General features: G+C 31.3%; 1 protein-coding gene across 5 annotated transcripts; it reads right to left on the minus strand.

The window, feature by feature from the left end:
* Positions 1-301: 301 nt before the first annotated feature.
* On the minus strand, positions 302-13,509 carry LOC106716807 (diuretic hormone receptor). Of its 5 annotated transcripts, none has more exons than XM_045681721.1 (11): positions 13,437-13,509; positions 12,186-12,363; positions 11,496-11,589; positions 5,986-6,088; positions 5,682-5,762; positions 4,981-5,060; positions 4,668-4,793; positions 4,228-4,416; positions 3,555-3,721; positions 1,781-1,910; positions 302-799 (listed from the first exon to the last, which is right to left on the minus strand). In XM_045681721.1, the coding sequence occupies exons 2-11, from the start codon at positions 12,332-12,334 to the stop codon at positions 740-742; spliced, it is 1,179 nt and encodes a 392-aa protein (XP_045537677.1). In that variant the 5' UTR covers positions 12,335-12,363; positions 13,437-13,509; the 3' UTR covers positions 302-739. The 5 variants fall into 5 exon arrangements, with proteins under 5 accessions (XP_045537677.1, XP_014365908.2, XP_014365907.2 ...); XM_014510422.2 differs by having other exon boundaries at positions 303-799; positions 1,796-1,910; XM_014510421.2 differs by having other exon boundaries at positions 303-787.
* Between the last annotated feature and the right edge of the window lie 269 nt (positions 13,510-13,778).

The following is a 13,778-nucleotide window of genomic DNA, read 5'->3' on the forward strand; positions in this document are numbered from 1 at the left end:
ATCCCATAGTCACATCCGACACGTCTCCCTGGATCGTATGCGATCCACCTAAACCACTTGTGAGCATTACTGTTTAGATGTGTTAGATGGTAGACATAAAATGATTCAAGGAACTAGAAAGGCCACTATTCAGACGGTTTATTTGTTATCCAACTTTTTATTTTAGTAACTATATTTTCAGTGTCATGAGTTGAATGCTTGAAACAATTTGAATTAATCGATTGCGTATATACAAACATCAAGTATAATATATTACGTTTAAATGCATTTCGTTTTGTAATTCATATCGCCACTTAAATTATCTTAAATATACTTAGATATGAAGTAATAATTACATAACTAAACCTCTGTTCCTGATTTGCATTAGTACCTAGTTCCAAGCAGGTGAGTTAACAATGGGCTTCCACTACCGAAACATAAATGTAAAATAAGCACTATAAGCCGTCGGTTAATTTTTTTATCAATCTTTATAATCTGTTTCGGGTATTTCGATGGCGGAAGCAAAACACTGCGACTTAGAAAGTGCGAAGCCACAGCTACTTACGGCACTGAACATCGGCAACTAATTTAAAGTATTAAACAATTTTGGCGTTGTGCAATTTAAGTCTGAGGGTCGGTTGTTGGAGGGGATACTGGCGGGGGATTTGGGGGCTGTGGGGGAGGCGGGAGATGGTGGGCCGAGGGGGTAGTCCTCCTCAGGCAGCGTGCGCAGGCGATGCAGCCTCCCCCGCCCCGCGCCTCACACCGGTGACTGATCGCCGCTCGCGCTGCCACTCGTTATGTACTCCTGGAGGCAAACCTATACTATATTTGGATTTTTCTCTTTTTTTGTGTTATTTTTTTACTAATAGCCGTGAAAACATTTCCAAGCCCTACTTTACTTCTAATTATGGTCCTTTTCCAGTCAAAGTGTCAGTCTCATGTTTAACTTTTGACCTTTTGTAGTTAAAGAATTACATTTTTCTTCTTCACCAGTTGTCGAAATCAAGTTATTTTAAATAAGTGATAATTTAAAATTGTTCATTGTTCTGTTCAAGTCTAGTTTCTCTTTTATTACGAAATGTAACAAACACCTTTGTATGAAACATGTACATGTTTATTAACAGAGACGAAGTTCAAATGGCCAATTATTTTAAAAGATGTGAGAATTAATTAACAACTTGTATTTGCGTTCTTATGCTGGTATATTCTAAGCATAAAGTATCAATAGATGCCTAATTATATAATTACTTATTACTAAGATATTCCTTTAATTGAACTACTCGGGACTAATGCTCCTTATTTTATTAGTAGATTCCTTACAATTTATTTTATCTTATAACCTCAGTGCATAGAGTATAAAAGTTACTTTCTGTCGTATTCATATTAAATCAATAATGACATTTTTGAACGAAAAAAGTTAGTGGGTGAATTATCTTCCTTTTTCTGTAACAATTTTAATGCGGCTGTCCTTTGCTCGGAAGCAAAGGACAGCCGCAAGTATCTTCAATTCCGTCCATCAAGTACGAAGGCCCGTTTACATTAGGAAAAGGTTGAAGTCTTTTTAACGATCCACATCCATTATCGTATTGGGAACCTATCATTTGAAAATGCGTGTTCAGCGAACAGAAAATGTTCTGTGAACGATTTTTTATTTATTTAACAATTCGAATATTGTTAAAAGGTCTACTGCGAACCATAGGCCGACTACAGACGAAGTATTATTAACTTTTAGTTATATATACGAATCTTAAATTTTTAAACGAGACTAGTCTGTAATATTGTTGTGCAAAGTACGTACTTTTTTAGTACTTACAGCGTGTAGATGTCTGCCGTCATGGTGAGGTGCTAATGATGTTCTGGGTACCAGTAGGGTCGTTGTCGTTGTTTCTGATGCTGCAGACTCCCGCTTCGAAGGATGACTGTACAACCTGCCCCATGACTTTACTTCAACATCTAATTTGCTAGGAATGCTCACAATTCGCTTTTTTTGTTAAGGAACAAATATACGTTTTTAACATTATTCTAAAATTTTAAACAAGACTTTAAAAGTTTGTAAAAGTAATTTCATATTAATTTTTAGAATGTCGTAATTAATTTTATCTAAACGTCAAGGTAATTTATTGTTATAACTAAAATTTATAAATTGATAATACAAAACTTTCATTATTAATCAATGTAATTTTCTGATAACAAGTTTGAAGTACCTAGCTTTTTTTAGTGGGCGAAGACAAATTGTTGAAGACATCGAGGTTCATTTATTTTAAATTTCTTTTGCACAAAACATTGAAGCAAGCAAAGATAATTACAAGCGATATTAACCCCATATTGTGTTTTCTAATACTTTAACAACATCATGCACGTTAAATCCATTACCTTCCTACTATAAAAATAAAAACATTTTTTTGTTATTTTTATATTTGTTATAAAAGCTACGTACATGCATACAATGTTATATTACTAATGAAAATCGTGCAAAAACGGTATAAATGATAAATGTGAACGGTTAATGGTAAGATTAACTTAACATATGATAACTTAAAAAAAATCACATAAAAGCTGATAAAACATCGATTTATTCAAAAGAACATCGTAATAAAATAGAAAATATTATTTTTCCAAATCCATATTAAATCCAAGTGCTTTAATGTGTCTTCATTTAATAGTTTGAGGCACGAACTATCCAGTATTTTCTTCGTAGTTCTTCAAACAGTGAGCCTAACAGAAATAAAAACATAATCAAAATATGTATATTTTCGAATCGCCAATAGCGTTAAGGTTAAGGGTAAGAATATCCGATCTCATGATTTTAGCATAAGCCTAAAGCGTAATAAAAATAATAAGCTGATATTCAAAGAAGGAAAGTTAAGCTGTTTAACATAATTTAGGAGGCATTTTACATTTTTGCTATAATTCCATATTTTATGTCTATTTAATTTTACATTAAAATTATTTCTTTTTTAAATTTTTATTTTAATACAAGTAAGTTTATCAAATTGATTAACCTTCGATATAACCCATGTGAAGTTAAGAAAGCTCTAATTACTTGTTTTTATATAAGTCACGAAATGTTATCAAGAAAAATTCTACGCGCAACCATTTTAGTTACAATAATAAAGATTTAATCATAAAAATCCCTTATTAAGGTAATTAACATGCAAGTAAATGATGCATGCAGATTAATTTTCATAGAAAAGCAGGGGTTTATGAAATTATGTTAAAAATTATTTTACCAAACAAATAATTATAAATGTGATATAATCGTAAATCAACTAATTTCTAGTCTATGTTCTTCACCAGTTAATTATAAATTTCGTTAGTTTTTCTCAGAATAGACATGTTATAGTTAGGAAAATGTGACTTAAATCATTCTTACAGTGAGATTCAGCTGTGTCAACTTACGGTAAGAAAGATTTAGTTTGTCAGTACTTGATGTGTGTGTCTATCCCGATTAAAAATTGACGAAATTTATTATTGCTTTGTGGCATGTCTATATTACCATGTATTTTAGAACACAAATTAAGGTATAGAGGGGCTTATAGGGATACGAAGAAATATTAAAACGCCCAGTATACCTTATGCTTTCCGTTCTGGAGCGCGGTGACCAGTCTTTAGAATAGGAGGCGCCGCGCCGCCGGCCGCCGCCAATGGTGCGGCCAGTCTTCCACCGCTCCACGTGGTATCTGATCGCATGCCGCACCTCAGTGTTCATAAAGCAGTAGAACAGAGCTACCGTAAAACCCTAGAAGATAAATATTAAAGTTCAGTGCTGCATTCATTCGTTAAGTGGACATTAAGGGACATTTACTCATATTAAATACTCATGTTAAATTATTGTATTACTATTCATTATTACCATTTGTTACATTATTTGTAGTTCGTATTAGAAATTTGAAGATGTTCCTTTTGTTGTTTGATTAGTCTACGGCGGTTATTAAATACTAGAGTTGTTATGTGTGTAAACTACAAATTGTTCAATACTAAGAAATTATGATGTCGATCTTAGAGACGTTTGTAAGCTCATATTTACTACTATTATTTCTTAAAAAAAAGAATAGCAGTACACAAGACATTACTGTTTGGTATATCTTTCATTGATATTGTTAAAAATTTGCATGAATGTATATACGTAATTTTTACCAGAAAATTCCGAAACTGCTAAACTGATCTGGATGAATTTTGAATCAGGGATAGATTACAGTCAATATTAGCGCATAGCATACAATATTTTAGGGTTTTTCTACATACTTGAGTTGATAGCATCAGTGCTCGTGTATAGTCGAATGCGTGTGCGAACCACGAGTCATCGTTAGGTCCGCACAACACGAGCAAGTTGGTGATGCCCAGTAGTGGGATCAGGACCAATAGAGCTTTGGTTGCCTTCCTGTATTGCTCCGTTTCCAATGTATTCGCCGATCGCAGTTTTGTTATCAAAACCTGTTGTTTACATTGACAATTAATTATGAAATAAATACAGAGAAATTTCAATTTGGTTATTAGTTATTTATGTTTGAATATTGTAGTTTTGAATTTACATCGAGTCAAGGTCATGACTATGATATTAATTGTCATAAATTTTACGTACAAATAAACTTAAATTTATTATTTGTCATTTTAGTTTTATATAGATTAAATAAATAAAGTTTGATAAGCAACTTAAAGTTAGGAAAATAAGTTTAAGGACTCACCCACATGATCCTTATAAGAAAGAACAAATTTAGCGCCAAGCCAATTAAAGCTGGAGCTTTGTGGATCCAGTCTACTTGGTGTTCGTGGATCCAAATACACATTTTTGTATCGCTGGCGATAGTTAACTGTGAACAAATTAACATTTTAATATTAAAAATATAATTTAATGAAAATATAAAAATACAAGTGTAACATGTTATTAGAAAAACAATAGAATAATTGGAACAATTAATAGATTTGGGTTAACTCATTAGTATTTAATCGTTAAGTAGTGAGTTAACTTCAAAATATATATCGATTTGTAATGCTTACCTCATCCGGCCCTGTGGAAGGGACCACGGTTACAAAGCACCTTGAAATAACCCAGATTATAATGAATATGGCAGGTGCACCTAGAAAATTAGAGGCAAATGAATTTAATCTTAATTATTATCGTTTATTTACAAATTAATGATTATATTAACTTTAGTATAAATGAAACAGTTTAAAAACACTTGCTATTGTTATACGAAAAAAAAAATAACATATCGGAATGTTTACATTGTAAATTAATAGAAGTATATTCACAAAACTAAAAGATCTATTTTACTTTAGCTATTACTTTCATAATTTTTCGTAAAATTATAAAATCATCAATAAAATATTTAAAAAAGAGAATTTATGATAAAACCAATAAATAACATCAAGTTTTAACGACTATAAAATGATACGTGAATACATTTCAAATTTCTATCAGATGATCACAAACTACTTTCATACAAGAAGCGTAATGTAGAGTGAATTTTACCACGTGCTGTTAATACGATTTGGTCGACTTTAGTGTCCTCCAAATAATCTTTATTTGTAGACAAACTGTATTGTGATAATTTCTTTTATCGCTTTTGTAAGACAAACATATACGGTTTCAGTTTTTAGGTCATGTAAATGACCTTGACTCAAGTATATATACGTACTGTTAGTAAAATAAATAGGAAATATAATATACTAGGAAAGTTTTAATATTGTCTACTCACCCCAACCTATAGTGGTGTAAACTTTAAGTTTGATATTTTCAGCTGTAAATGTTTCAACAACTAACATGTACAGGTACAGTCCTGAAATCGTAAAATTTAGCATTAAGTAAAAATAAAATCCGTAAACAAAATATGGAAGGATTTAGTATAAAACGATTAGGAATTCGAAAAAGCACGTTGAACGCTTTCAGTTTTGTTTGGTTTTTAAAATGTACAATAAGTTTTTTTTTAATTGTTCACAGATCATTAAATAAAAAGTGAGATTAATTATTAAAAACTATTCTAATAGCAACTTACAACTTACCTTCTACGAGCATCCAGAAGAAATTAGTGAGGTAGAAATAATGCATGCATATAACTAATATCATACACGACGTTTGATCTTGTTGAGCTTCATCCGACCAATTCTGTAACAAACATATAAATTATTATTATTCAATATCTCTTCATCATACAAAGCCTGCTACAGATTTTCAGCTAAAACTGCGCGTGTTTAGGCGAAACTTGTAATTCAACTGAACGTCTTAAAATAAGTGACGGCTGTGTTCATGTTATCTACTGTTTTCGTGTCGCTATAAAATTGAGATGACACTATATTTAAATTTTGTTTTGTTATATAATCATTTTAGTTTATGTTTTGCATTGTTAACCTATACTTATTGTCGTTCTACTCATTCATTTTGAAAAAAAAAATCAAAGAAAGCAATGTTACCGTTGGTTTCTGGTACCAAAATCTCTGTATAAAACCTTTTATGCACAAAATCTTTGATAAAACAGAGATAACAATAGTTTTAAACGATGATGTTGATTTTAGAGACCGACTGTTAATGTTGCATTTGAATATCTATCGAATTTAATGTTTGAAAGTTCTTTTTGTTGTCGATTTATATCATAACAATCAGTCGCCCATGACACCGTCCGCGCGGAATTTAAAAAAAACGTAATAAGTAGCATATGTATTCTTCCAGACTATGTTCTATATCTGTGCCAAATTTTATCAAGATCCGTTGATACTTTCAAACAAACGTCCATCTATCTAACTAAACATTTGCATTTATAATATAAGTAAGATACGTAGTGCTTTTTTACAAACTATCTTAATATATATAAATCTCGTGTCACAATGTTTGTCCTCAATGGACTCCTAAACCACTTAACCGATTATAATAAAATTCGCACACCATGTGCAGTTCGATCCAACTTGAGAGATAGGATAGTTTAAATCTCAAATTATAGGCGCAATTTTAATTTATTGCTAATTATTTGTCTGTTATTATTTGACAGTCACAATTATCTGTTAACTCCAAATGATTCTAACAGATGTCGATACCTTTCGACTGGATTGAGTAAGTAATCAATAGATGGCGCTGCTATGGTAAATCTACGAACGTGTCATATAAGCTTATTAACTGCGCGCGGACGGAGTCGCGGGCGATAGCTAGTATATATATACATATGTGTATATATATATATACACATATGTATTTTACATCATTCACTCATAACAGACTTACCACACATATCTTAAATTGTTTTTTGCCTAAAAATATCTATCTATACACAATAAACCTAAAAATAAATTACAAAATAATAGCTAAATGGATATATAACACGCATTCAAATAAACAACTCAATATAAATCCAAAGTATTGTTCACGCACAGTTAAGACCGAAGCTATGATCTTTACTTCTGAGCATGAATAATTCACTAACTACTATACAAGAAATAGACGAATCTAATCATACAACAACAATACACTGCGATGTAGAAGACTTAAGTAAAATGATAAACATCCGCGAAGGTGATCTTACGGTTATTACTCAAAATATAAGGAGCATTTATAAAAATTTTGATGATCTTCAAATCACACTGAAGACTATAGAAAGGGATGTAGACGTATTAATTTTGACAGAATGTCAATTAGGCAATAATAGAAATATTCCACTCTTGGAGAATTACATTTCGTTTACTACGTCACAACATTTAAATAATAATGACGGGGTTACTGTGTATGTTAGAACTAATCTAAGACCTAAAATAAAAGAAATTAAATTGACTCATGCGTCCTGTTTACAAGTAGATATAGATAATTTTAGCATATTAGGTATTTATAGATCACCTTCTACATCAAATGCTGACAGGTTCATTGAATCGCTTCACTTGCACCTCAATACAATAAATAAACATCATAACATTATTATAACGGGTGATATAAATATAAATCTTATTAGCAAAATTAATGAATCCTATTCAGAATACAACAATAGACAAATTTATCTTAACATGCTATCCGAACTCGGAATATTACCGGGACATACTACCGCAACTAGAGAAAACAGCTGTTTAGACCACTTTATGCTAAAACTAAATAAAAAGATGATTTCAGCTACAATAGCTATATTAAATACCACTATAACCGATCATCGAATGATTTTATTATGTATATCTAAATTTAAAAACACAAGGTCTTGTTCTTCGACAAAAACTTTAACTGATATAGATGAAGCTGTAATCTCTCTTGCGAAGAAAAATTTGTCAGAATTGATGTTTTACAATGACCCAAATAAATTAACAGAAATTCTTTTGAAAAAAATGACGGAAGCATTACAGGAAAACACTAAGACAATACGAAAACCAAAAAGCATACGAAATATTCAGCCCTGGATAACGCCTGGCATATTACGATGTATCAGAAATAGGAACAAAATGCAAAAGAAATTAAAGTCAAATCCTTACGATGAAATTTTAAAAATAACGTATAAAAGATACCGTAACTATTGCAATAATCTAATTAAAAAGCTAAAACGAGAATACCAAAGAAAACTTTTGTTGGTTAAAGATCCCAAAAAGTTGTGGACTAATATAAAAAACATTGCCAACATAAAATCCGAAAGGACCTCAAATACTGATTTACTTCAACCGACCCAAAACCCTATTGTTTCTGTTAATCGTTTCAATAATTACTATGCTAGCATCGGTCAGGAGTTAGCCAATAATATTCTAAACAGTAATCGAGCATCATCTATTGACATTAATGCGCCCAACGCGGTCTCGAGACATCCTACTTCTTTAGTAATGACGGATACCGATCCTGAAGAAGTCAGCAGTATATTGATGTCCTTAAAATCGGACAGTGCCCCGGGATGGGATAGTATACCAACAAAATTCTTAAAGATGGCAAAAGAAGTAGTTTCCCCCATTATCTCCCATTTGGTGAATCTTTGCTTCGCTAAAGGAATTTTTCCCAATTTACTTAAAATATCTATCATAACACCAGTATACAAGGGTGGAAATAGAGACGAAATAAGTAACTATAGACCAATCTCTGTCCTGCCTGCAGTTTCCAAAATTTTAGAAAAATTAATAAATATACGGCTTATAAACTATCTTAACAAATATAAAATTTTATCCAATTCCCAGTATGGATTTCAGCGAGGAAAATGTACGCAGGATGCAATTTTAGAACTAACAAAAAGGATAACTCATCTACTGGACTGTAAGAAAAAATGTATAACTGTTTTTCTAGATTTAAAAAAGGCTTTTGATACCGTCTCTGTTTCCACTCTAGTACGAAAGCTAGAAATAATTGGAGTTAGGGGCAATCAATTAAAACTTTTAGAAGATTACCTAACTGCCCGCACTCAAAGGGTAAAAGTAGATAAATATACCAGCGATGACCATAAAATTAGCTTTGGTGTCCCACAAGGAAGTATCTTGGGTCCGACGTTATTTTTAATTTACATTAACGACTTATGCAATCTAAAATTAGAAAATGGACATGTAATTTCGTATGCCGATGACACTGCTGTAGTATTTGAGGGAAAAACTTGGGAGGAGACACACAAAACTGCAGAAGCTGGTATGAGGGATGTCTCAGCGTGGCTAAAAACAAATCTATTAACACTAAATACGTTAAAAACTAATTACATGTGCTTCTCTATTAACAATCGTACACAACCTTCAAACTCAAATATAAAAATCCATAATTGTAATAACCAACAAGATGATTGTTGTTGCCCGGTTATAGAAAAAGTTTGTTGCACCAAATATCTTGGGGTTATGATAGATCAAAAATTATCTTGGCATAGTCATATTGAAGTGGCTACTAGCAGAGTGCGTAAACTTATTTGGATTTTTAAAACTCTGAGAAATGTAGCTCCATATAAACTTTTAAATCAGATATACTTTGCTCTAGCTCAATCGGTTTTGATATATTGCATCCCTATCTGGGGGGGCAGTAATAAAGCTAAATTTCTAGAACTTGAACGTAGTCAACGGTCCCTACTTAAAGTTATGTACAATAAGCCGTATAGATATCCCACAAAAATGCTTTATTCAGAGAGTATGTTACTGAGTGTACGGAAATTGTACATTCTTTATTTGTTAACCGAACGGCATAAAACAGTTACTAATGATTCTATTATAACAAGTAAAAGAAGGCAAAAAGCAATATGTGAAATTGCAGTAAAAACTTATTTTGCTTCTCGCCAATATAATAGGCAATCAGAACGTATATATAATAAAATTAATAAAATATTAAATATCGTTAAATTAAATACATATGAATTAAGAAATAAAGTTACAAATTGGCTTAACAATCTTGAATATGAAGAAGTAGAAGAGTTACTAACCGAACTTCAATACTAAATAAATAAAAATAAAGATAAACATATTTCGTACCTTCGCATACATATACACAGACATACATCTACAGAAATACACTACACAACCACACACACTGACATACACACGCAATCACATCACATAAAAAAAATATACGATAATTTAAAATTATTTTTATTAACACATATTGAACCCAGTGTGAACGGGTCCCTATACTCGAACATTTATAATAAACACCCGCAATGTTCCATTGAATGTATGCACTCTTTTTAACTACCCAAATTGTTTTTAACTTTTTTGTTGATTTGTAAGGTATATTGAATGTAAAAAAAAAAAATGAATGTTACGGAAGAACGGAGCATCCTGCTACAAGTATTCTATACTTAAAAGGATGCTCCAACAACTGATGTAATATGTATAAGTGTTTTTTGTTTAAATAAAGTATTATATTATAAAAAAAAAAAAAAAAAATATATATGTGTATATATGTATTTAAGACTGTTGTAAGCACATGTGACATGGGTTCGAAATAATATTCCTTTTTTTCTGTGACTGTATTATTCCTTTCCGATAGTATAAACTGTACGTGAGGTCTTTTGATAACTCATATAAGATAGTAAACTTTTTATATCAAATATTGCCTTAACTTAATACTAGTGATGTTAAATAATATTCCTAAAATTTTAACTAAATTTTTTTTTCCTTTAATATTTTTGTAATGTGTTTCTTTTTTTTCAGATTAATTAATGATTTTGTTAATATAATTAAAAGAAAGAATTTATGAAATACATCCCAAAATAAGGTATGATTTTTCACCTTTTATTGTATTTCAAAGTTCCTGCATTAAATGTAAATTTCCCTTTTCAATGTAAATGTCTCACAAACTTTTTCAATTAACATATCCACCAGATTTACTTTCGCGTCTAATATAAAGTAGGAAAACATTATGAGATTCAAATGTACATAAGTTATGTAATTGCACTTTTTGATTATAAAAAACATTTAGTATACCACATTTTGATTTACACCGAAAAATATTGCTAATGCTTTTTTGTTAGCATTCTTTTTTTTTTCTTTTTCCTTTTTGCTTTAGTTTTTTTAAGGCGACGATGTTTTTGCACGAATCTGTTTGTGTATTTAGTTGTAGATAAAAAAATAATAATGTTGTAGATACATACTATATTACTTACCTGTAAAGCTAAATTTAACATCCAACTGCAAGCTGATAATATATATGTAGACATAAGATTTGTATGTATAGTATTTCTAAGACATCTTAAATCCCTGAAATAAAGAAAATTTTGTAGTAAAAATCATGATTTAGTATTTTACAGTCTATACAGTTTAAAATACATTAAACAACAAAATAAATACAGAATAGTCAAAGAACAAGTCAAAGGCAATCTACGTTTGGATATTTAGATGACTTCATTCCATGCTTTCATTCGCTTCGCCTTTTGATGAAGCGATTTCATAGTTTATTTTGCTTACAAATACTTGAAATGAATTTCAAGCGTTAGATTTTTTATTTTAATATCAAAGTCGTATAAAAGAACCGTCAACTCAGTTTAGACTATTATAGTCTTTCGATATAAGCACTATTTACATTCGGTCTTTAGTTGGATTAGCAACCAATAAACTTTTTACGAACACAAGTGAAAGTGCTTTCTATCAAGACTTAAAGGTTAAGTTATTTAATATAATAATAATAACGATAAGTTAAATTAAACATTAAAAGCAACTGGATGGCTTTGTAGTCTTCTGAAATATCTAAGCTGTTAACAACAAAACGGATATTACAAATTCTGTACCCAATTTCTTATACGTCTCCATGCTGGAGTAGATATTAACAAATAATAATTATATTAGTGTGTACTCACTTAAAATAGAGAAATACAAAGACGGCAAGCGATAGTGCGGCTAAGCTGAGAGAGTAGCCAGAGAGGTAGATGAGGCTAGCGACATCTGTAGGGGAGACGTTGGCGATGCGTTCTGTGCAGTTGACATAATCCGAGTAGTTGTGCCACATCCCGTCCAGGCAGAGGCGAGACGCATTCTCTGTGAATACCAAATCAATAAACACGGATTGTACTAACTTACATTTCTGTAAGCAATGTGAGTGTTAATTACTGGCGCAGCTGCGATGACGTGCTAGTCGTTTAGTGGAATAAGAGTCTAACTCCTGCTATACTCAAATAAAGTGTTGGTTAGTGTAATTTATTTGATAATATTTTATAGCCTAAGAGCGTCCTAACCGTGATTGTCCTCTGTTTTTCCACTACTTAATTATTTTTTAACTTTATTTGACGTTTCAAAAATTGTCTCAATTTATAATGTTTAATGGTCGGATTAGCGCGGCTATAAACTGTATAATTTTATCATAAAACGAAGAAAAGCCCTCACTTAAGTTTATTACAACTTTGTTGTGAAGGTTGCCCACTGACGCGAAATAATTCATAACAAAAGCCGAAGACTTGTTTTGAACACAGTCGCCATAAAATACGATTCAAAAAATAAAATCCAAACAAAAAACTTTTTGCGGCAACAAAAAATAACAGTTGATTGCGGTGACAGTGATAAATTATTCATTATTATGAAAACAAAACTTTGCGCAGTGGAAAAACAAAAGTTTTAAAATTAAAAACTACTGCTATAGGTCTTTGTATTCATAAGACTGTTCAAACCTTATTTTTTCATACGGGAAAATATAAAAGAAAATCGACATTGAAGTATTCCAAATATTTCTCAATATTTTTTTATCAATTTAGTAAATTTTAGCCAATACATTACAAATACCGTTTATGGTACACACCAGTACTTTCTACAATCTACTTTGACTGATGCACTTTATTTCTTATGTAACAGTAGAGTTTTCTATCAATATTAGTTTAACAGACTGATAAAAAACATTTGCAAAAACAATTATTAAATTATTTGCCATGACATTTACTTCAGGAGTTTACCGCTTAATGATAAGTTGCCTTGCCTCATTTTTATTATGTAAAGTGAAAAATTAAATATTTTATTACTATAGCTTTGGATGATTTTAGATATATTTCACCTGTAATTATTTTTTAAAAGATCTCTAACCAATCTTGTGGCGATTGATTTATACAATAATATTTACTTACGCGTATCATCATATTGGACGCCGTGAAATTCACTAAAACACTTTTGCACGGCCAACGTATACCAGGGCGTGGGGTCCCAGCACAGGAGTCCATCGTAATACGCCGGGCAGAAGTTTTCCGACAGGTTGAGGTTCTGCTCCAGGCATTCCTGTGCTCTAACGCTCGCATTCTCGACCACAGTCTCTGCGCCCTCCAAAGTTTGTAAGTCCTCCAGTTTGAAGATATTATTTGACTAGTATAAGATGTAAATTTGGTGTTTTCTTTGGCATAGATACACTTGCACTGATGTTTGATAAATATAACTAATTAATGTTATGCACTAACAAAATTTCCTCCATGACT

Source organism: Papilio machaon, chromosome 16 (assembly GCF_912999745.1).
Source record: "Papilio machaon chromosome 16, ilPapMach1.1, whole genome shotgun sequence".
NCBI lineage: Eukaryota > Metazoa > Arthropoda > Insecta > Lepidoptera > Papilionidae > Papilio > Papilio machaon.